The sequence below is a fragment of the Sinohyriopsis cumingii genome, unplaced genomic scaffold (assembly GCF_028554795.1).
Source record: "Sinohyriopsis cumingii isolate HCF-2022 unplaced genomic scaffold, ASM2855479v2 utg000938l, whole genome shotgun sequence".
Classification (NCBI taxonomy): domain Eukaryota; kingdom Metazoa; phylum Mollusca; class Bivalvia; order Unionida; family Unionidae; genus Sinohyriopsis; species Sinohyriopsis cumingii.
This window is the reverse complement of record NW_028315944.1, coordinates 2,169,928-2,194,375: the sequence shown is the minus strand read 5'-3', so window position 1 is coordinate 2,194,375 and position 24,448 is coordinate 2,169,928. Positions and strand designations below refer to the sequence as shown.

At 38.8% G+C, this 24,448-nt stretch overlaps 1 protein-coding gene across 3 annotated transcripts in view; it reads left to right on the top strand.

Annotated features, from left to right (window-relative positions):
* LOC149772999 (uncharacterized) overlaps positions 1 to 24,448 on the top strand; it is a 263,921-nt gene that overhangs the window by 30,230 nt on the left and 209,243 nt on the right. For 2 of the 3 annotated variants that reach the window (XR_016417506.1, XM_089946953.1), the window contains exons 1-3: positions 4,517 to 4,813; positions 17,854 to 17,927; positions 18,495 to 18,598. Coding sequence is in view for 2 of the 3 variants with exons in the window: in XM_089946953.1 (XP_089803079.1) it covers positions 4,696 to 4,813; positions 17,854 to 17,927; positions 18,495 to 18,598 (296 nt within the window). In the remaining variant the exon portion in view is untranslated. Of the gene's footprint in view, positions 1 to 4,516; positions 4,814 to 17,853; positions 17,928 to 18,494; positions 18,599 to 24,448 lie in introns of those variants that run through there. The other variant, XM_089946955.1, reaches the window with a different exon arrangement.

Below are 24,448 nucleotides of genomic sequence, written 5' to 3'. Positions count from 1 at the left end.
AATGCACTTCTCGCACGCTCGATGAGCCACGCAGAAATTAGGAATGTGAATACCGGTCTCTTGCATGCATTCGAAATCAAAAAAGATGAAATTGCCTTTCTTCTTGTGACCGTCCTCTTTCTCTGGTGGGGGTTGGTATTTTTGCACGTAGCATTGGTGTTCCAAGTCCACGATGTGGTGACAAATGTGACATTTTGTTTTTCCTGAACATACGTGTGCCTTGGTACTATTGGTACGTATGCCTTGTCCACACGTAGGGCACAATCTCAGGAGTTGACAAGCACATTTCTGCTGTGAACCTTGCGTCTTCAAATGTTGTTGGTAACAGGTAGGGCTGACAAACGTGCGCAGACAAGTTGAACAATGCACTGGTCCTTCGCTCAGACAGGGTGGAGAGGCCAAACATCCTGAGCATTTCGATCCACAATGTTTGTGTTGCTCTCGATTATTATAACCATGGTCACATTTCTCACAGTAATAACCGTATCCCAGGAATGCAGTGATACTGGTAATGGTATCGAAATGGTTATCGTGTTAATAGACATGAATGTATTTTCCGTCCTTAAAGTCTTGACCTCGAAACAACAGAGGCCCACGCACTTCTTGAGGGTGTACTTTCAAGGTGTAGAATGGAGCTAGGGCATCTTGCAATGTTTGCATCTCAGGAATGCCGCAGGGTGTGTCTTTGGACAGGCCAGCTTGTCGTAACAGGAGTTCTGCTTCGCTACTTTGTTTGGCTCGGTCCGATTGTCGAATGTTCTCCCAGGCTCTTTTCCATTCTGTCGTGTCGTTCTTGTTGGCATAGGTTCGTCCCACCACGATGGCTCGGGCTAAACACATCGGTCTTGAGAATTGTGAATTTGGACGAGACTCTTTTTGGTGCTGCGAAGGTAGTTCACCAGTAACACCTTATTGCGTTGTCCGGTCCCTTGAGAAGGAGAGACGTGGGTCATGTCCAGTGTGGCTTTTCCATCGGTGATGTCAAACTAGTCATTAGATTGTTGCACGTGTTGAATCTTGTCCATGACTTTGGAAGCGGTTAGTTCTGCGGGTCTGCTAAACTCGATCCAAACAGGGGATTTCAAACCGTCGTGTTGTGTGGAGAGTCTCAAGCGATCGTCTTCTTTGGGTTGACATTGTCGCTTGAGTGTGGTGAGCAAAGAATCCCACACCCCGGTGATGAACCCTTCTGCTTTCTCTAACGATACTTCGGCCTTGAAATCTTTAAACTTCACCGTGTATTTGTAAGCCGTGGTTCTAAATTTTCTAGAGGAGCGCTTTTCCGTCTCTCGAATGGAATAGTACTTTTCAGGGTTGACTGAGGGTGGTGAACCTTGTTTAGAGGGTTCGGATTCTGGTTCACTCATGTCCTCTTCAAAATCACTGGCATGAATTTGTACCAAGACTTCAGCCCTGGTACGAGGCGATAGATCACGTTTCTGCCTCTTACTTTCTTCTTCTTTCTTCTCAAATGAATTTAATCGTTTCATCTTGAGTGAAAAACGTCAAATGACTCAAGTTTAAACAGCATAGACTAATTTATAGTCATGGCAGCCCAGCGTATATAAAAGGGTGTGTGTCTTGTCCTTTCACTATTCATTTCACTCCCTAACCGAGCACAACGATGGAAGAGACTAGCCAAATCGAACGTTTCATCGGAGCTTTGCGAGGGGTCATTAGAAAATTCCCTTCAGACCAGCCGAACGACTACTCTCCTTCCTTTCGAGATAAAAGTGAAGATAGTTGCTATATGTGTCAGAAGAAAGGGCATTGGTCTTCAGAGTGTCCAGACCGTCAAAAAAGAAAAACAGGGGTTAAAAGAGACAAAAGTCAAGATACCTGTTATTATTGTCAAGAAAAAGGACATTGGTCTCCAGATTGCCCAAAAAAGAAACAAGAGGAGTCAGAAGAAGAGAAGGATTGGTTAGAGAAAGAAGACGAAGAGGAAGAAAGCAGACAGGTGAAGAAAAAGAAACAGGAGAAGAAAAGAAGAAGGGAAGAAAGTGAGGAGGAAGAGGAGGAAAAGACTGTGACGGTGAAGAAATTGAAAAAATAGAGAGAGTAAACAAAGAAACAGAAGAAGTGAATGTACTTTTTAAAGTGCTCTGTTGTGAATTGTGAATTGGATTGTAACTATTGATAAAAGAATAAATTAGATATCAAAAGGTAAGTGTCTTTGAGTTTTGATTTTAAAATAAGAAGCTACACTCATGCACTCATATACACGTACTATAGGGGTAAAATGTTTTTTTTTTTTTTTTGAATTATTGGCAATTGAAAGTGTATCTCTTTTCGAGAGAAGTGGGTGGCCCTGAAAAGGGCCTTTTTTGGTGTAGGGGTGAGTTTAAGCAATCAACTTTAACTGTCTTAAGCCTTTGCCACGGCCGAGGCATACTTCTGATGATGATGATTTGGTTGAAATCACTATGGGTGGTACGGTAGGCTTATAGTCACAGGGTTGGCGTGTGTAGCTCGGGAAGGTCGTATTCTCTTCGGTCGTGATAAAGAAGTCTGATACATTTGTTTCAGACTTCTTAACTCCGCTAAAATGTCCAGCAGTACCGTGACGATTTGACTTTCACCCTCTTGTTTCTTTGCTGATTCTTCTTGTTGTTTTTTTCTTACCTCTTCTTCCTGTTGCTGTTGCTGTAGGAGAAAAGCTTGTTCTGCTTCCTTTTGCCGCTGTATAAATTTCTCCAATTCTTCTTTCTGTCTCTGTCTAAAATTCTCCACTTGCGGTAATGAAGAAGGAGACGAAGGTTCCGGAACAAATTCTTGCGAGGTAAGAAAATCCACAAAATCCCAATTTACCTCTTCTGAAAGTAAGTCCGGGTTCCCTTGGGCGGTCTCCACTGCTGGTGCACCACAATGGATCGTTTTCTGAGTTTCCGTCATGTTGAATCACTGTCGCATATATTGACTGCACACAGGCGCTAGCGAATCTATATAGACCACGTGACGTCACAGACTGCTCTCTTCGGATTGGATGCTGGCTGACTGAATTTTGTAACGCGTGTTTGGATTGGTCAATGAACTCAATCCGTTTCAATCCTTCCTCTACCTATAAATAAGCGCAGTTCACTGCATTGATTCACCTGTTCTCGGCGCCTCAAGATGTGGACTGATGTGCAATCTTCTACGCTTGTGTCTTCAATGATGTTCCGGACGGACATACCCATGTATGTCCGATCCAAGTGGACAGTTGTCCACAGGACAGACAACAGTCTGTGGATACGTAGGATCTACGTTGAAAGACAAGGATGCCTCAAAAGAGTCCTGATTTACGGTCCTACAGTGAGGCGCAGCCTAAGGACAAGAAGAAGACCAATGCGGTGCCTCTTATGTTAATGGATACATTAACATAAACCCAAAGGCCCTTTTCAGGGCCACCCAGATCTCTCGAAAAGAGATAGACTTTCAATTGCCTACCCCATTTTTTATTTTTTTTATTTTTTTATTTTTTTTTATTATTTTTTTTTTAAACAAAACATAGAGACCCTCCCTGTTTCAATTTTACATAGACCCTATACAGTCCCAGGGGTTTATGTCCATGTTAAATTTACATAGACCCTATACAGACCCAGGGGGTGTTAATGTTAAATTTACATAGACCCTATACAGTCCCAAGAAGGTCTGTAATGCTAATTCCCCTAGACCCTATATCGTCCCAGGGGTTTTCTCCATGTTAAATTTACATGGACCCTATATGGTCCCAGGGGTGTTTTTAATGATAAGTCCCATAGACCCTGAATCGTCCCCATATACTACTTTTACACCTATATGGGAATCTAACGTTGAATTTTAACACATACCATTCGTGTATATTTGACTCGCTTTAGAAACTCGTACTCAATTAATACTCATGGACAATATTCAAGGAATTTCATAAAGAAGGAATTTTCTTAGCAAATGGTGATTTGTTTCCCTGGGATAGAGATTTCAAAGAGATAAAAAAAAATCACGTGGAATAAAGCTCGAGTCCTATTTTAAAAAACAGAAGAAGAAAAAAACCGGGGTGGTGAATGGAGATATTGCTCTACAAATATTCCCGGAATCTAACCTGGTATCACAGAGATGTGGGAGTTGTTGAGAAGTATCAGTCTTTTATCCAGGCCATATGTTATCTCAGGTCACATTACACGTAGAGCGATATCATTGTTCTTTCATTCAAGTCACCTATCATCTCCGTTAGATCTCACTGCACCTGCTAGATCCTTCATACAGGGTCGTGTAAGCAGAACAGATGAGATCATTCGAAGTGCCATAAATAAGAAACCCCCCACCACCACCACCACCAGTGTTCTGCGGGATCATACAGTTCCGTAAATAATGCATAAAAAATAAAGATATATCGGATCATATTTAAATTATTATACCTAGTAATATCTGATTCTAAGAATTTAACGTGCCGGACTAGTGGCAAAATGGACGCAGGTGATAATCGTATTATCAGATCAGCCGCGTCGGCAACCTTGGTGTGCCTTCAGGCAATGCGCTTTACTCCGGTTACCTTTGTTGTGCAATAAAACACCGATCCTAACCAAAGTGAATAGCGGGACTTTACACTACGTACGCTCATTTACGTGTAAACGCTAAATGGTGGAATAGACCGGGATGCAACGCTGTAACACTGCGTCGCATGATGAATGAATCAAAATCTATATTTTGTTCTTTGTCTGCGTCCATTTGACACAAATGATATCCACCATGATTACTAGTACATATCGACATTTAGCGCTATCTGTTCGGAGGGCGAACTATTTCCACCGTGTTATGGGAGTTTATGTACGACCTCTCTTTAAGTTGGATACATGTAAGTATATTTGGAAATTAGTATTTAATGGTGAAGTTACTAAGCACTGATCATAGGCTGAAGTGGTCGATCCAGATCAACTTGACAGTAAGCTTCGGTGTTATGAATGGCACGTAGTGTCGCCAAAGAAAATACGGTAGCCTGAAACATGGAAATGCGCTCAAAATCCAAATTACACAGGAACTTTATGCGAATTAAATGCTTTCTAGCACGTCATGTAATTACGTCACTTGATCGTGCATGATTTTACTTGATTGGACAAGTATAAATGACGAATGGTAAATTTAAAATGTGTAATTACGTCACTTGATCGTACTTGATTTTACAAGTATAAATGACGAATGGTAAATTTAAAATGTGTAACTACGTCACTTGATCGTGCATGATTTTACTTGATTGGACAAGTATAAATGGCGAATGGTAAATTTAAAATAGTACATGAAAGAGTGAGATTATGATTGAGAGAACCCAGCAGATGTATTTACACGCTTACGGTCTTTTTGTCATATTAGTTTGTGTTTTAGAATAAAATAAGACTTAACTGCGGTGGATCGAATCACCTGAACGATGTAATCACCGGAACGGACGGTGAAAGTCGGTTTAATTTGTCTTTGTTTCTTTTTAAGTAGTTAAGTGACTGCACACCCTGGGCCGTAGAGAGCGATCACGGGCCCTGGATAAGAACCACCCGGGCCTCTCCTAATTCTTGTTCTTTTATAAAATTAAAAAGCATTGTTCTTCCCGGGTCCCCTTACAGGCCCGGGCACCGGAGATATATCCCTGTCTCCCCCCCCCCCACTCTTCGGCCCTGTGTGCACCCATGATTTTCCACCGTTTAATCCCATTTCTTATTCAGCCTATGACAACAATTACACAAACGGCACCTTTTGCTCAATACTAAATACTGCTGATCACAATGATCAGCGATTTAAATAACTGATCCATGTCAGTTTGATAGCAAATTTTGTGTCATGAATGACACGCGGTGTTGCCGTAGAAAATAAATTGCTCAAATGAAATTAAGACCTAAATTAAATGAAATTAAGACCTAAATTCATTTCGTCTGCAGCTATTGAAAACAACAACAATTAGCAACAAAAAGCAAGCGTTTTATGTTGTTTTCATCTTCAGATAAATCATTCCTTTCTTTTATCCAGTGAAATATATGCGAATAGGTCATTCTGTAGAATACTTAGCAAACCCATGAAATTCCAATTTGTAGCATGCAACCCGGTCTAGATCTAACCATGGACTCTCTTATACTGATTTAACGTCTAGATTTTCTCAGATATGTCTCTTCTCCCTATATCTTTTCCCGACAGTGACATATTACACGAGTGGCCGAGTGGACTAAAGCGCTCTCCGTTACGGTTCACTGCCATCTCACCTGTCTGCGTGGGTTCTATTCTCGGATTCGGCCAATGTAGGAATGTGAGAAAGCTTACCAGTAGCTTCTCGTGGGTCGGTGGTTCTTTCCGGGGTTTTCCCGGGTTCTTCCTCCACCATTAATACTGGCCGCCATGTATAGCCTATCGTGTGCTTAAAAATGGCGTTAAACCCCACAACAACAACAACATATTACAATCTTTTCCAAGATCACAAGGTCATTAACCTTACATCTAAAGTCTATAACAATATCACTCCCTGAAAAACACGCACCACCCTGCCTTATTCCTACAGGTAAGACCTTGACGCTGATATTTATGTTTTGGGCGTCAGGGTCTTAACAGCCTAACTAACAGCACTGTGTAGTGTGTTTAGACGTGACTAACATCGTAACGAAAGTCAAATTTTTAGGAATATTTCACACAACTGGCAACTAAGATAACCGCGCTTTTCTATATAGTAAAATCATAATGTTTTAGTCAGACTTTACTTACTCTGATGTCTTTTCTCTAATAAATTCGAATTCTCACAAAAGAAATGGACCTGTTTTAAAGTTTCGTTGGTCTACATTTCAGTAGACTGGAAAGCGATGAAAGCCGGGAATGCCGAAATCGGGTTAAGTTGAAATATTATTATTTAACGAAACGAATAAAAATATATTATGTCTATTGGAACTGTAAAGTAACCTTTCGTTTCAATCAGGAAACATATCTGCCACATAAACCTACGTAAACATACTTCGGCATACCTTGACTACCGTCACATTGCAAAAAGTCAAATGTATGTCAACGGAACATGAAAATTCGTCCATTTGCTAGCGTCATATTTTCATTCCGCAAGGATAAAGACAGTACAGTAAGTATATTAATTACACATAAATTAGTGGAGGAGTGTCGATATATGTTGCCAAATGTGTGAGATATTCCTGAAACTTCGACATCGGACCACGCTATACAAGGCCGTTATTTGGATAGTAAGACATAGCACTTAAATAAAACCAACATGTGCTATGTCTTATATTGTAGGACTACAGCCAGTCTCTGTCCTTATCAGATCGTTTCTCCGTTTTACGGCGTCATTAGACAAACACACTGACCTAGTGTGATCTCTATCACTTAACAGGCTAGCTTTGGGAACTATTTACAAAGTCAGCAAAGATACCTTGCTACCAATTACCCATGCCTCCGAATAAGTGTGTCCTCACACTAAAACTGCAATGTATTTAGATTTTTTTAAAGCTTCCAAATATATTCAACATGACTAGATATTGTAACGAAAAATCGTTGCGATTCAAGTTCTTTTTTTAGCATAATCAAGCTCTATTGTATAATTCAAGAGTTCTAAGTGCATAGTCACACACTGCACATCCAGAGAATAATTCATATAAGTCCTATTTTAGCTTAATGGTTTTCACTTTCAGCACTTTTTACTTTTTATATTTCCACAGTTGAAGTTTATAGTGTCTCGTACGAATTGTGGAATAAAAGTTTCTCTCTAAAACATATGTTCTTTCCACCAACTCGGGCGTCGCTTTTGGCGTCCACTCTGGGCTGTTGGTAACGGGTGTTCCGAGGCGGTACTTTCCATAGGGTAAGTCCTTTGTTGATCCTTAATTCTGGATGGATCATCGCGATTATTGCAGCTAGCATTGTCATGCTCATCTATATCATCATCACATTGCTGCATATCACCATTATCGTCGTTATCACTGACGTTACAGGATTTAATTCTGTCCACGTGAATCACTTGCGATTTGCCCCTATATTCACATTTTACGCGGTATGTCACATCACTGAGATGTTTAACAACTTCAAATGGTCCCTTCCACCAAGACTGCAATTTACTTGATAGTCCTGTTTTCCATTGTGGAGTGTACACCCAATCCAAATCACCTGATTTGAACTGTTCCTATTTCAATCGACTGTCGTAGAATCTCTTCTGGCGTAACATACTTTGATTAAGGTGGTTCCTTGCAAATTGATGAGCAAAACGCATTGTTTCCGAAAGGTTTTCAACCCAGGTATTTCGAGAATATGTATCTGGAGGCCGTCCAAATAGAATATCGAGTGGAACGGTCACTTCCATACTGTAACGTCGTCCTCTTAGTAAGAGGGGTGGTTAATTGGGTTTGGCTGGCGTAATCTAGAGGATGACCGCCCTCGATATTATAGCCCGGCGGGAGTGAAAGAAGAATGGAATTTCAACAGAGAACTGAGCAAGAACACTGGGAAGAAACACAAAACAATACGAGCCCCCCCCCCCTTTTTTTTACAAGAAAATAACAAATTTAATCAGAACAAATTAATAACGGCAATTCCAATTCAAGTTAGATTATATAAATATAATTTAACAGGTGTGTCCAATTTGGATTTATTTTATCATCATAACGAGAGGTGAAAAGAGCGCAATGTCCACGATTGATTGCATCCCTTCCTGTCTGACGGTATATCAACGTCTCCTAGTTCCTTTTTCCTAAGCTCTATGTTCTGCCCCTTCATGGACTTCCAGGTCCCTTTATTTTGACTTCGTCCTTCTTTCTTTCAACGTACTTATGACTCCAGACTGTCTTGTCTTTCTCTCAGAAAGCTGTTCCTTAAAGGAGAAATTTACCCCATAAGTCTGTATACCCCACTTTATAGAGGTACATACAATTCACTTACGTTATTCAGATCATGTTGCTATCCACACATCCCGTAAATTCTGACTTAGTACGGTAGGACATTGACCTCGCTTCCAATAGCAAGTCTTAAATTACCACGTGAACATCTACCAAATCTTACCGCATTATTTTACATATGCTACTACATGTTCGATTACTTTTGCATGAAATTGAAAAGAAATGTAACTCACGGCATTCCTTAACCTACAGGATTATCCAAACATTACGAAATCAGATATAATTAGGTAATTATCGTTAACTCACGATGATCTATATCGTCCTAACAACAAAGGAATTTTTTTCATATAAACATATGAAATCCTACCCATGTGAACATTTGAGTCGCGTGCAATCAATTGTACCTTTGAACTAATAGCTGTATAATTAAAAGGTAAATGGCATAACAATTCTATCAACAACATTTTCCATGAAATTCAATAAAATAAATTGCATAATAACTCTAGCATCAACACTTTCCATGAATTGAATAAACGATACATAATATGGAAACCTAGTCATAGCAAACACATTTGCATAAAACAAACAATCAAATAATAGAATATTACGTGAAACTAAAATTGCGTACCTTATCGAGGTTTTCTTTCAGGACGTGTGCGTCCTAGCACTAAACATGTCTTTCTTTTGACAATACGACCACCTGGCACCTTCCTTGTTTCACGAGGAAATCACTAATCTCTTTATGTCTCCCGGAGTCGAGACTGAGTTTCCTCTTCTAAGAAATTTCCAGACATAACAAATTTCGTATAGGGTCGGCACATTAAAATCAGATTGCTCTAAAGTGTACGCCCTAATTTATTCTGCCCAATTGTAGGCAGTGGTCCCTAGTTATTCCCAAAGAAATAATTAATTTCATCAGGTTTAGACAGCTCAGAATCTGTTAACGACAGTGCGTGACAATTTCCCTATGAAAATATGATAAGTGGACATAGGTTCCTACCAAGCGGTTAAGGTTGGTAGCTCAAAAGTTTACTTTTTAAGGGCCGTGTTAAGATACCCCGGTCAATTTTACTGAGCTGGAATGCAATCTCTTTGAAGTTTACAATGATAAGGGGGAGATGAAAGAAGAAAGGTCGAAGTGACCCTTCTCAAAGACATTTCAGGCTGAAATGCGATAGGACTTTAATGCTCAATGCATTCAACTTTAAAATTTTCTGTAATTCAAAATTCAACACCTAACATATACCAAGCATCAAGAAGTTTGGAATGAAATTTATAGACTCTTGGACTGCTGCGCGATACGCCATTGTTAAATATGGCAAGTGTTCATCCCAGTTATCCTGATGTTCATTTACATATGCAGAAAGCATCACAGCGAGCGTTCTGTTGAACATTTCAACCATTCCATCGCTCTGTGGGTGGTAAGCAGTTGTCCTTGTCTTTTCGATACCCAGTAATCTGCTCATTTCATGGAAAATTTCAGATTCGAGTTGTGCCCCTCTTTCCAATGAATTTTACGGGGCACGCCAAATCTGCAGATTATGTCTTCAACAAGTACAATAGCTACAGCTATGGCATCCTAATTAGGCAGTGCAAATGCATCTGTCCATGTGGTAAAATAGTCTCCAATTAATAGAATATATTTATTCCCAAGTGAAGTTTCTGGCAACGGTCCCATAATATCCAATGCTATTCTATCCATTGGACTTCCTGACTTGCAGAGTTGCATCGGGGCTCTTTTCTCTTCTCTTCTACTAGTCCCTAGCATCTTGTTGTGGTCCAACCAACTAATATTCTTGCCTGATTTTAAATTAGGGTTTTCGAAATCCCTAGGTGGCCTCCACTTTTACTAACATGAGAACATTTCAATACACTTTTCCTGAGTTTCTAGGGGACAATAGCTTGATGACGTCCCGCTTTACCATCACACGTTTGGTATCTTCGGCACAATAATCCATTGTTAAACTCAAGTTGGTCCCATTGAGTCCATACACTTTTAACTTCATTGCTTCGGCTTGATACTTCATTCCACCATGGCCTAACGCCACCAGTCACCCACTGTCTAGCTATGGATAGGTCATTATCGGCGTGCTGAGATTTCAGCAGCTTTCATACCGTATCTGCCGATGTATACGTACCGTTATTATGATTTTTGGAACATCTCGTACTCACAGCAGCTGTTTGTAGTTCATTTTGCTCATCAACATTTCCAATGTTTTCATTTTGTCTCCAGCAATGTCGGCATGGCTTTCTTGATAATTCATCCGCATTTCTATGACGCAAGCCTGGTAGGTGTAGGATTTCAAAGTCATACTGAGACAGCATTTCAAGCCATCTGGACAGTTGAGCTTCTGGGTCCTTTAACGTCCGAATGAGAAATCGTTTCCCATACAAGTATGGCTTGAAATGTTTCACAAAATACACTATAGCAAGTAATTCCTTCCGTGTCACAAAAGAGTCGCTCTGATTTTGACAGTGTCTTACTTCCATATGCCACGACTTTTTCGCGACCTTCTGAATTTGGGAAATTACTGCAACGATTCCATTTTCACTAGCATCAGTATTCAAAATGAATTGTTTTCAAATGTCAGGGTATGTGAGTATTGGTACTGTTGTTAACTTAGCTTTTAGCATTCCAAACGCTTCTCCGCACTCCATAGTCCATTTAAAAGCCCTTCCTGACTGTCATCTTATGTAAACAACTAGCGATTGACGAAAAGTTTTTTATGAATCTCCTATGTAAAGCCCCAGGGAGCTGCGAAGCTCCTTCACATTCGTTGGCTTAGTCCAAGATTTCACTGCCTCGAATTTTTTATGGTCGGTTTTAATACCTCTTCAGACATGATATGCCCTAAGAATATCACTTTATGTGCAAACAAGTGACACTTGGAGGGTTTAAGTTTAAGGCCTGCCTGTTGCAATCAAGTGAATGTTTCCTGTCGACGGATTAGCTCCTCGTCGAAAGTTTCGCCGAAAATAATTATGTCATCCAGATATATCAAACACGTTTTCCATGTAAACCTGATAAAATAGTCTCCATCAGCCTTTCGAAGGTGGAACCTGCATTGCATAATCCAAAAGGCATTACACGAAACTGATATAATCCATTTGGTGTTATAAAAGCTGTTTTGGGTTTATCCTGCTCTTCCATTTTTACTTGCCAATATCCACTCATTAAATCAAGAGTAGAAAACCACGATACACCTGAAAGTCGATCCAATGAGTCGTCTATACGTGGTAGAGGATACGCGTCCTTCACAATCAGTTGATTGACTGCTCTATAGTCGACACAAAAACGAGTCGTTTCATCCTTCTTACGTACCAGCACTATGGGTGAAGCACAGGGGCTTAATGACGACTCTATAATGCCTTGAGTTTAACATACTCTTAACATGGTCTTCAATTTCATCTCTTGCGTGAATCGGAATTCTACGTAGCGGTTGTTTTACTGGTCTTGCATCCCCTGTATTTATCTTATGACGTATTTGATTGGTTCTGCCAAGATCATCTTTTGATTTAGCAAACAAACCCGAGAACGTACATAGAAGTTGGTCAACGTTCTTGGATTGGGCCGATGTAAGACCCTTTTTCGTTTCTTAAGATAACTTTTTCAGGTGTTCAGGCATTTGGATGGTTTTCACTTGAGCCAGAAATTCTCCGGAAACATCACCAACATCATCGTCATCGACCGATACATAAAGACCCATAATAGTTTCAGCATCGTCATAACCCTTAGCCGAATGACATCATCGATGTAGCCCTAATAAGTACTTTTCCTACTAGAAGCTGCTTATTTTCAATAAATCGTTCCTCTGGTTCCACAACCCCGATCGAACCGAACGCGTGGTTATTACCTTCTGTTTGTATTTTCAAGGAATGTTCATTTCGTGCCTTGCAGGGATCAATATTGTCTTTTATAACACAACTCTAGCGCATTTCATCGAATTTGATTTAATCACATCGCATGATAAAATGGTGTTCCCAATAGTCAAACTGTGATTCACAAAATCAATTTTGCTTCCTACTTTTTCTAGAAAATCCAATCATAACACTCCTTTTTCTGTCAATCCCATCGTTGCAATGATAACGCAATGCTCTTGACATTTCCATCCGAACGACAAGGTAAACTTTCCTTTTCGACTACTTCTAGCGGTTTGCCATCTGCACACAGAACATTCTCAGTAACCTCATGTAACCGAGGTCAATATTCCAGCGCCATCCTCTCAAAGACGTCCTTTTCTATCATGGTAATCGTAGCACCTCTGTCTATTAAGAAGTTGACATCCATTCTGTGTACAGATCCCGGAAGGGACATAGCCTGTATCATCGTTGCTTGTCCAGTTATATTCATAAGCCTGGAATCACGGTCCCACCCCTGGTCCTTGGTTTTTCGACAGTTTGGGCTTTTTGGACAGTCTCTTTTGAAATGCCCTATGTTTTCCTTCGTTCCGTTTTTCCCTGTATATTTTGCCTTCAAATCCTTTAGTAACGTCTTGAGTTCCGCAACTTCTCTCTTAATTTCCTGGATATAACTTAACCCTGCATCAGACATTGTCACGGTTGGTGCATATCTTCCAAATCCTTTAGCTGAAGTTAGGCTCTATTAAAGGCTTCGCGTTCTACTCCAATCTGAATTGCTTCATCGAGGGTTTTAATGCGTACCTGTTGTATTCTTAACCTAAGTTCGCTGTCAGTTAAAGAATCGATAAATTGCTTCTTCGGCTGTGTTTCAAGTACCGGTAATTCTTCTGGCGCTTAGGGATATGCTTGGGAAGCGAGTCGGCGTATCGCTTGTCCCAATTGTGAGAGTATTTCATGTTCCCTTCTCAGACGGCTTTTTAGTTGTACTCTGTTGTTTGTTTTTTTTTTTTCTTGTTGGAGCGAAACTTTTCTCTAGCAAATCCATGGGCCTGTCATAATCTGTAGTTCCAGATCCCAGTAGCTCTTGGGCCTGACCCCTGAGACTCACTGCTAGATATAGCCCTCTCTTCTTCAGTCCATTTGTTTATCCCAGCACAAATACTAAAATTGGTTTGAAAGTCCATCAGTGGTGTGGTACCGTCGAACTTTTGTGACGTTACAAGTGGTCGTTTCAGTTTATTTTGTTCCTAAAGTTCTAATCTTCTTTAGGAAGCTTGAGTTCTTTCCCGGGGTCTCGATGGCATCATTTGATGTTCAATTCCGATAGTTCTGCCTGTGCCTTCTTCTATTTCACGTTCCAGGTTGCCGAATTTCTTGATTAATGTTTTCTTATGCATCCATCCTTGATGAGACTGTCTGTGATCAGCCATTTTCATTTGCTCTAAAGATTTTCCAGGGTTTGCAGCTACTTTACGAAAAAATAATCTCACCGCTGCCATCAAGTTGTGTAGCATGCAATCCGGTCTAGATCTAACCATGGACTCTCTTATACTGATTTAACGTCTAGACTTTCTCAGATTTTTCTATCCTCCCTATAACGTTTCCGGACAGAGACATATTACAGTCTTTTCCAAGATCACAAGGTCATTAACCTTACAGCCTATAACAATGTCACTCCTTAAAGAACACGCACCAGCCAGCCTCTGTTCTTATCAGGTCGTTTCTCCATTTTACGGTGTCATTAGACAAGCACACTGACCCAGTGTGATCTATGTCACTTAATAGGCTAGCTTTGGGAACTATTTACAAAGTCAGCAAATATATCTTGCTACACAGTGCTACTAAAAGAAAAGAGACAGGCCAATCGATATATAATAGGGCGTATAAACGGACTACTCACTAAAGTTCACTCTCCTTCCCGTCTCGAAATTCGACACGCAGTGATTAGGAATGCAATAAAATACATTAAATATCTTCACTTTCTTAACTTGACCTTTAGATATGCTCCTCACCCCTTTTCCTGTATAGGACGCATACACCTCGAGATACATATCATATCCAGCATATTATGTATCGCTATTTACGAATTAACATTTTTCACCAGCTTGTTGGCACACACACTCAATCACTCACACACACACATACCTTATTTTTATTAGACGTTTCACGTGAAGATGTAGCCAGACTTTTAATCTCCATTCACGTTATTTTGTTTACTCTACATGTGTGCGTGTAACTTAAAAATCTTGCACAGCTTCAATAAAATACCGGGACATCAGTCAACAGGAACAGGAGTGGAACTTTTTGACCTGATTCACTGACTTTGTACAAAATAATATACTTTGACCGTAAGCAAATTGACGAGAAGTGATACATGAGGTCATAAGTCCACCATTAATACTGACGAGAAGTCATACATGAGGTCATAAGTCCGCCACTAATACTGACGAGAAGTCATACATGAAGTCATAAGTCCACCATTAATACTGACGAGAAGTGATACATGAGGTCATAAGTCCACCACTAATACTGACGAGAAGTGATACATGAGGTCATAAGTCCACCACTAATACTGACGAGAAGTGATACATGAGGTCATAAGTTCACCACTAATACTGACGAGAAGTGATACATGAGGTCATAAGTCCACCACTAATACTGACGAGAAGTCATACATGAGGTCATAAGTCCACCACTAATACTGACGAGAAGTGATACATGAGGTCATAAGTCCACCACTAATACTGACGAGAAGTCATACATGAGGTCATAAGTCCACCACTAATACTGACGAGAAGTCATAAATGAGGTCATAAGTCCACCATTAATACTGACGAGAAGTGATACATGAGGTCATAAGTCCACTATTAATACTGACGAGAAGTGATACATGAGGACATAAGTCCACCACTAATACTGACGAGAAGTGATGCATGAGGTCATAAGTCCACCACTAATTCTGACGAGAAGTGATGCATGAGGTCATAAGTCCACCACTAATACTGACGAGAAGTGATACATGAGGTCATAAGTCCACCACTAATACTGACGAGAAGTCATACACGAGGTCATAAGTCCACCACTAATACTGACGAGAAGTCATACACTAGGTCATAAGTCCACCACTAATACTGACGAGAAGTGATACACGAGGCCACAAGTCCACCATTAATAATAGTGTGCTTCGTTTGTATGGGAAAATATGGACGACTTATTTTTTTTATAGGATTAATACTGCAGGACCTTTGTGAGTACAGTATTAATCCGAGAAAATGAGTTCTATTTTCCCATACAAATACAGTAACCTTTTTATTATATACTCATTTTCTTATTATACCAAAGGCTTAATTATTTTAAAAAAATACACTACAAGAAACAAAGTAATTGAATTTGTGTTGTATTAAAAAATAAATGCACAATGGTAGATTCATCAATACACAGAGCACCTCCTAGCTAAATTTGAACTTTGTCGCGCGCTCGACAGTAGTTTAAAAAGGATTTGTCGTTTTGGTCTACTTAAAATTAAAGTTTAGAGTCATATTGCGAATGAATGAGCATTACAACAACTTTTCCATTTGGTCCGAAATGGACGGATATTTTTTTATTTTTATTTTTTAAAATCAAATTAGGTCCTGCTTTTCTGATTATGATGGACTGGATTATTGGGTCAATTCAGTGCAGATTTCCGTTGGAAATGTACTCGAAATTCCAGTAAAGTTTCGGTTTTTATCAAGTTTTGCAAGATATATCATCCGGGATTGCAGAACTAAGAAAGTACAGTTTATGGAAATTCAAGATGCTCAAATATAAGTATATTTACTACCATTCTTATCACGAGCTAAAGGAGGCCCAGAGTGGCCGAGTGGTCTAAAGCGCTCTCCGTTACCGGTCACTGCCATCTCACCTCTGTCTGCGTGGGTTAGAGTCTAGGATTCGGCTAATGTGGGTATGTGAGAAAGCTCGCCACTAGCTTCTCGTGGGTCGGTGGTTCTTCCCCGGGTTTTCCCGGGTTCTTCCTCCACCATTAATACTGGCCGTCATGCATAGCCTATCCTGTGCTGAAAAATGGCGTTAAACCCTAGAACAAAAGCAACAACAAATCACGAGCTAAAGAAGGCATATAATGATGTATCTCACTGTTGGAGGGACCAAAACTATGGCCTGTAGCATACAATATGTCTTCTATCGCTAGCCTAACACTGCATCAAAATAGTTACACAGGGACAACTGCAAAGCAGACAGTCCATTTAGCCAGAGGAAATAATACAATTTCGTCGTCTTGGCTTTTTGTCCCTCAGGTTCTTAGTTTCCTACCAAAACCTTCAGTTGCATTTTCTTTCTCGAATCTAGTATTTTAACAGACTTGTAAAATGGTACGCCTCTGACATGCGACAGCCCTTGGTCTCAATATGCTTTCCTATGCTATATTTTTAAAGACCATAGAGAGCTTTGGTCATAGTGTGAACCATGAGTTTTGGTCATGATGTGAGCCATGAACATTGGTCATAGTGTGAACCATTCTATTTGCGAAAAGTTACGCATATTTCTTCTGAATAACTGTTAAAATGATCAGAAGGGTATTTTCAAATTACTACGTCTCTCACGTTTGTTGTTGACATTGCGAATATCACGTTAATTCGTGTGCTTGTTTGAAAGTTTCGTTTCTGACTCCGCGAAATCGTCCACATCGTTAACTTTATCATATATACTTTCAAATGGACGAAACAGATTGTTTAGTTCATTCACAAACATGTTTAATCAAACAAAACCTAAACCTTCTACTACATGAGTGTACATAGTCTGTTTGCAACGCAGTTCGTAATATACTATACTGTACTATGTTTAAGCACACGGCAGGTGCGTGCAATATCAACTTGTTCACTATTGCAAAATACTGCACGATTCTGACAATGTAAAGTTAAAGGAGACAAAAATGAGCATATAATAAGACACGATATATCTGAAGATGCATGACCGGCAATAAAATTCCCAAAAATTTATAGTTTATTTCATTAAATATTAATACTGGTCCATATATATATATATATATATATATATATATATATATATATATATATATATATTACCTTTGAGACAACATTTGAGTAATACAAATTTTAACTTTGCGTAATAGTTCAGCTGAAGAAAAAACAAATGAATGAAAATGTAATTTCAGATGGCCACAATTCCCTTATTCAGCGCTGGCAGGAAGTGCCTTCGCAGATCAATGGCGTCAGATTATATTCGATGGTAATGAATTAAAGATAATTTTTAAATTGGCGAATAGTATTTTCTTTCTCTTCTATTATTTATAATGGATATTTCCTCTCGTACCTGTATGTTAACAGAAACACAGAAAGATTACAAATTACGAACAACTATCTCGTTACAATGTTAGTGCAACTAAAATGACTGGTTCAACAGTTATTGTATCTCTGCACCTCTTAATGGGCCGCATGAAGTATGTTAATAAGAATACATGCAATATAAAGTGAATTTTATGTTTTTTATATCAAAGAAATTTATATGACGAGTTCTACTATTTGCAAGCTAACGTAGGGAATAATACTTTACTACATGAGAATAAATGTTTAGAGTTGTTAATATTTAATAGTTTTGCAAGACAATTTAAATAAATACAATTTAAAAAATATATTCAGAAGTAATGATTCTGTCCCCACAGTACGCTAGAAAGCCTTGAAATTCCACGCAGTTGTTAAAATGTTGATGTTGATGCAAAAATGTATGCTCTCTGGGTGTCTGATAGATTACAACTTTACTCCTGCATTGTGATTGCGCTTTAATTTGCCGTTTCAGCCGATTCAGCATGCATCAGCACGGGAAAAGCAAGTTGTAAGCGCTGATGTGGAAAAAGATGGTCGCCAATTAGTGATCACGTGGAGAGATGGGGTAAAATCAAGGTAAAACATGCGGATATACTTTTGTGTTAGACAAAAGTCTATATTCTGCTACGTAGCAGTAGCTTGTACTGATAGTTTTAAAGAATGACCACCTGAAAGACCCCCACCAGTATGTATAATAGTCAAAATAGTCGACGATCACTGATATTCAGATTATAAAGATGAATAATTCTTAAATCTTACGATTACACTGCGCATGTGGTAAAATGGTAAAGTAGTCGCAATTTCGCCGATACCATCTTGCAAGAACATCGATTAAACTGTTAGATGCTAAATAGATAAAGTAACCAGTGTATGTTTATGGATATCGTCAAAAACATGCTACCCTAGAATCTGTCAGTAAAACTTTGAAACATTGTTAATGTACCCAAACATAGTCAAAAAGCTATGTCGCGGATATAGTTGTCACTGATCCAGATTAGCGAAGGCGAGAAGTGTGTTTGTGTGATTTGAATTATTAACGGAGCTTTAACAATTTTCTAGTCATATCGCTACGATGTCTGCAGTGTGGCAGTTTATAATGATGTCCAGCATTGGAACATCATGCAGCATCATATCCAACACAGTCACATTATAATGACACCAGGCCGACTACTCATAATACTAATCTCTTAATGCTGAGAACCAAGCCTAGTGGTTAGAGAATCCGCCTTGGATGCGGGAGATCGTGGGTTCGATCCCCGGCCGAGTCATACAAAAGTCTTACAAAAATGGCACTAACAGCTGCCTCGCTTGGCGCTCAGCATTAAGAGGTTAGTGTTAGGACTGGTCAGCCTGGTGTCAGGATAATGTGACTGGGTGGGACATCATGCTACATGTCTGCGGCATGATGCCACAGTGCTAGATATCACTATAAACTACCACACTGCAGACATCGTAGCGATATGACAATTGTTTTAAAGCTACGTTAAAAAATCCAAATCACACAGGCACACACTTCCCATTAGAATAGAGCAGAAGTGTGACGTCAATTTGAATATATAGGCGAACCAGTGTTTTACGGTTTACCATTGCTGAACAGTTCAAGTACAATATCTAAAGCTGAAAAAAAAGAAAAGAAACGAAGACATCGTATATGGGCGTGCCTGCTGCTGAAATCACGTATACTCGGAGTAATAGTAGTATGACTTCAACTGCTAACGCAACGGTAACCAATGTTCATCTTACAGAAGAGGATGAATTCAATTTAGCTTTGGCTGACTTCCTGTCGTCTCCGCACGAATGTTTGCCTGCAACGATACTACTACCTTCCCTTCCTCTGTATCATTACCATAGCTGGATGATTTCAGAAAGAAACAGAAGGAAGAATTGGAAAACTATTGCGCCGTTAGAAAGAAGCAGAAGAAACATATGTTCAACAACAACATCATCAGCAACAGTAATAGGAAAAAAAGAAGCTAGAAGATGAAAAACTGAAGAGGACAATTTTGAACTGTGAATGATAGAATTAGGGGAGTTAAAACGACTCGGGATATTTTGAAGGAGCTAAATCGTCTGAGAGAAATATATCAGACTTCTTAAGCTCAACCCAAGAGAAACAGGTCTTCACTTGAGATTTCGAAATCTTCCATCACTACATCACTCTCACCGCCACTGAGATTCCAGCATCAGTAGTTACTACCACTACCAAAGCAGTAACAGCAGCCGCAAGAGGAGTATGACTTGACTGTTGCAAAAGGGTTAAGGCAGTTAAAGCTGATGATGTTGAGTCCATACGTCTTTTTTTATTAAAAGAAACGCCAACGGTCGTTTTCAAGACCACATATATCTCTTGCAAACGAGATTCTACTATCCTCTTTACACCTGTTGTTTTTTTGGGACACGTAAAACGCTGCAATCTAAAAAATGCACCAAAAATAAAAGAGCATTGTTAGTTACACGCATTTAACTTATTGAGGAGCAGCAAACAAAAGAGCCAACCCCATTAATGAAACACTTTTAGTCCGCACTTACTACAATGCTAAACTAAAACTTTGTACCGTGCTCCCAACACCTAACTTACAAGTGTACCTACGTTTGCCGGATGTGCGATGATGGTTACAATGACAATCAACGTTCACCTTACGCATGTCCATTCGACGAAACGCTTGCAGAAGATAAAACAATGTCGCTGATACGATAATCAATGGCAAAGAGAATTAGCTGATATTTTTCATCTGGCAACGTACAATCGTGGTTATAAGTATTTGTTCTGTCTCATTCGAGTGTTTTTAAGCGCAGTTGGGTAGCTCTTTGACTTTTAAAACTTGTTCAGGGTTAAAATGAACTTATAGACTAGTTTTGAAACAAAGTGGTTGACATCCTTTAACATGGTAAGATACAAAGGAATTTTTTTCTTCTCACTTCTGCAAATCCTCAAGTAAAAGTCGGTACCTTGGAACAGTTTCGAAGAACTTTGATACAACGCATGTGGAAATGTATAACACATCAACACACTCTCAAATAAGCCGACTTGCTTGCACGTATCGTCAAATATTACGATAAACCATATCATCGATGCGTTGGATGTGCACGTGATGACGTAACCCTGAAAAACGATGTTGTCTTGGTTATCTTCTTCGCTGTCCTTCCTTTGTTATTCAGATCTATATTTTATGTAACTTTTGGTATATGACATTATCTGTTTTGTGTATTTCACTTTAGCATGTATATTGCATAGAATCTATAAATAGGTGCTGTCAATTTTCGAATAATAAACCTGTTTAATATTTTAGAGTTATTTAGGGTTGGCTAGTCAAGTCATATGGTTGAGCACTGCGACGTAGTTCACGTGGGCTGTATTGTGAAATGCTGGATTAAGTACTGGGGTTGGTCACTTGGAGATGTATTGGAACATATAATCGGATTCATTCATAATTCTTATTTTATATGTTCTTGTGTTAACATCAGTTCCTAGATGTGTTTAATGTTGTGCTTAAATATAATTTGTAAGAAGACATTTGTTGGACTATTCATAAAAATTACAAAGTGCTCATTGGACTTAAACATCTTTCTGGGACTATTCAGAATTTATTCAAATGAGTTCTGGACAATGCCACTGCAATACATGAAGACTTTTGGCTCGTCAGTACATTCGAGGACCTGGAATTCATTCGGAACACCCGATTCGTTTAGGCTTGTGCGAAACTTTCTAGGATTATTTTGGATTTATGTAGTAATACTGCAAGTTCCTCATAAATTTGTATTTGATAATTTAGAGAATTAAATTATTTGTTAAGTTTTTCAAAACTTGTTGGTTTTGCTTCTCTTTGATACTTAGTTTATGAATAGTGTCATAGCACCTGAATATAATATGGACAGTAAGAACAACTGCAGCCATGCCACCAACGCAATTACCACAATAAACACTCGTTATTTGAACATTTTGGGAAGTCATTCTCCTTTGACATAGAGCGAATCATCGGAAACCAGAACCATCGAACTATGAATATCCAGTTTTAATTAATCTTACAGAGTGACGGTTCTGGGGATGTATTTCCCTTTAATACCTTATATTATTTTTCAAAGCCAAATTGTCTCAAGCTATTCAGTGGATCGCGAAGCCTGATGGGAAGTAATTTTGATAGAAAACATTCATCCTGTACAGGCCCTGACTATCATCTAAGATCAATTCGCTATTATGGTTGATATCTTGAACAAACAACAAGCAATTAAAACGATCCACTCAGGTATGAATCTCAAAAAGCATCACTAGCCTATCCTGCATTGATCACATATGCCACGACAATTCATGTTCGGTATTATTTTAATGTTCAACTTCTGGTCAGAACGATTTCAGCTACTTTTACCTATCAGTTTGACAAAGCTCATCGTCTTAAAATACATTTTTCTGACTGCTATTGACTATTCATTACTTTTCTCCTCTTGTGTTTTCTTTTCTGGTTGGATGCATTGCTCTTGCTCCTGTGAAAGACGTTTACAACAAGATCGAGTCTATACGTTTTTCGCTACCCCGTGGAAATGAACGAACGGCTCAATCTATTGTTTGTGTTTTCTGATGTGGTGAAGTACATCGTGGTGGAAAATAATGTCACTCGTTTACTCAGATTCATATTTTTAAAAAGTGGATGCTGAATCCACTTTTTAAAAATATGAATCTGAGTAAACGAGTGACATCGTTACTACATCGTTACTACAAGGAAGGTGGATAAATGTATCACATTCACTTTGAATTTGTACATTCTCATTATCTTCCAGTTAGTAAGTCGTATTTTGACAGTCTCAACACTATTATAAAAGAAGATCTTGGACAAAATATTCGTTTATCAAAAGGAAAAGTCACTGTGATACTACATTTTCGAAAAAGTTTCTGCATTGAATTGCAAAACAGGTATTTCCTGTGTACCAAGGAGTTACTCGACAACGTGGACATGGCTTAGGATGTTTAACCCAGCTTTACGTACGGTGGCACCTATCTTAAAACCAATGGTGACTAGAGGGTTATATGCTTTAAACGAGACCGCATTGACACAGGATACAAATTTCTTCCAAATGTCGACATTGACAAAGTCCTAAAGAAATCTTCTTGAAGCAGGAATAATGATTTGCTTCAAACTGAAAAGATCTTTTGGGTCGCTGAGATATCTCTGTAAATTAGCTTCACACTTCTGGCGAATGCATTACTTCTTCCACGCCGTAGCAAGGACGAAACAGAAACTGACGTCCGTCGAAACACAGTTATATTTTATAATGCTACATATATCTAATTTAATTCATATTTATTTTAATGTAATTGTTTGTCAGTTTTAAATTTTTATTTTATTATTTGCTATTATAATGTAAATTTATTCACTGGAGATAACATTTTTCCAGAAAATTATTTGACCTGAAGCATTCTTTCGTAAACACCAGGTGTTGATTTAAATCTCGACCTTGTTTCAGAATTTTTAGCAACCTTCGTAAACAAGTTCTGTTTGATTTTAAAATGATTGGTTGTCGTCGGGGTTATTTGTGGTGTACGTGACATAAACACGATCACGGCCCCCCCCCCCCTTTCGATTTCACAATTCCAGTTTTTCCATTGCTACGCATTTGTTAGTTTTAATAGAGATGCTTTGAGAGATTTCTCAGTTTTGGTCTTTTTACACTGATGTCAAGTTATTTTGTTGTAGCCAAATTTTGAGTTAGAATTTTCTTCAGATCAGTTGGATCTCCAAAGGATTAATTCTTTTTTCTCTGGAAATATTTTGAGGCGTACTCACACAGAAATTTTCGAAAGACATTGCTTACCAATTTTATTTTTTGAACACCAACACCGGAGTGCCATTATTTGTATTTCTACAAGGAACTCTAGATAAGCACAGTGCTGACTACAGCATATGTCATCGTCATCCATCTTGGATTTTCCATCAGGATTCGAACTTGAAATTATTAGAACATTTATTACTTGGACTTTTGCAATTTAATTCGTGGATTAATCTTAGATTAGTTTTTGGATTTGATTCTTGAAACCGTAAGTTCTTCTCCTTTTTTCATTTTCACAGAATTTTTCCAGGGAAATAAATTATTTGTTAAATTTTAAAAAAAAGCTTGTTGTTTTCACTCTTTCTGTATTACTGTTTATTTGAGCCTAAACACGCAACAATAAACAAATTCAAAACAAGAATAAGAACAGAATAACAGGAGCTGTTAGAAAAATGATGCACCTATATTTTTTACGAATGTTCCAAGTCAAAACTAAATCTGTTTACTATGCCCCCAACGATGGTTACGATGCAGAATCCTAATGGTCAGAATTTCATCCTGTGTCGCTTTTGACTAACTCAGGCCTTTCGAATTTGAAATCAAAGGATAAAGAGATTCGATCTGAATAGCAGTCACTTGTACCTGAAGTCAAAGTTCTCAGAATAG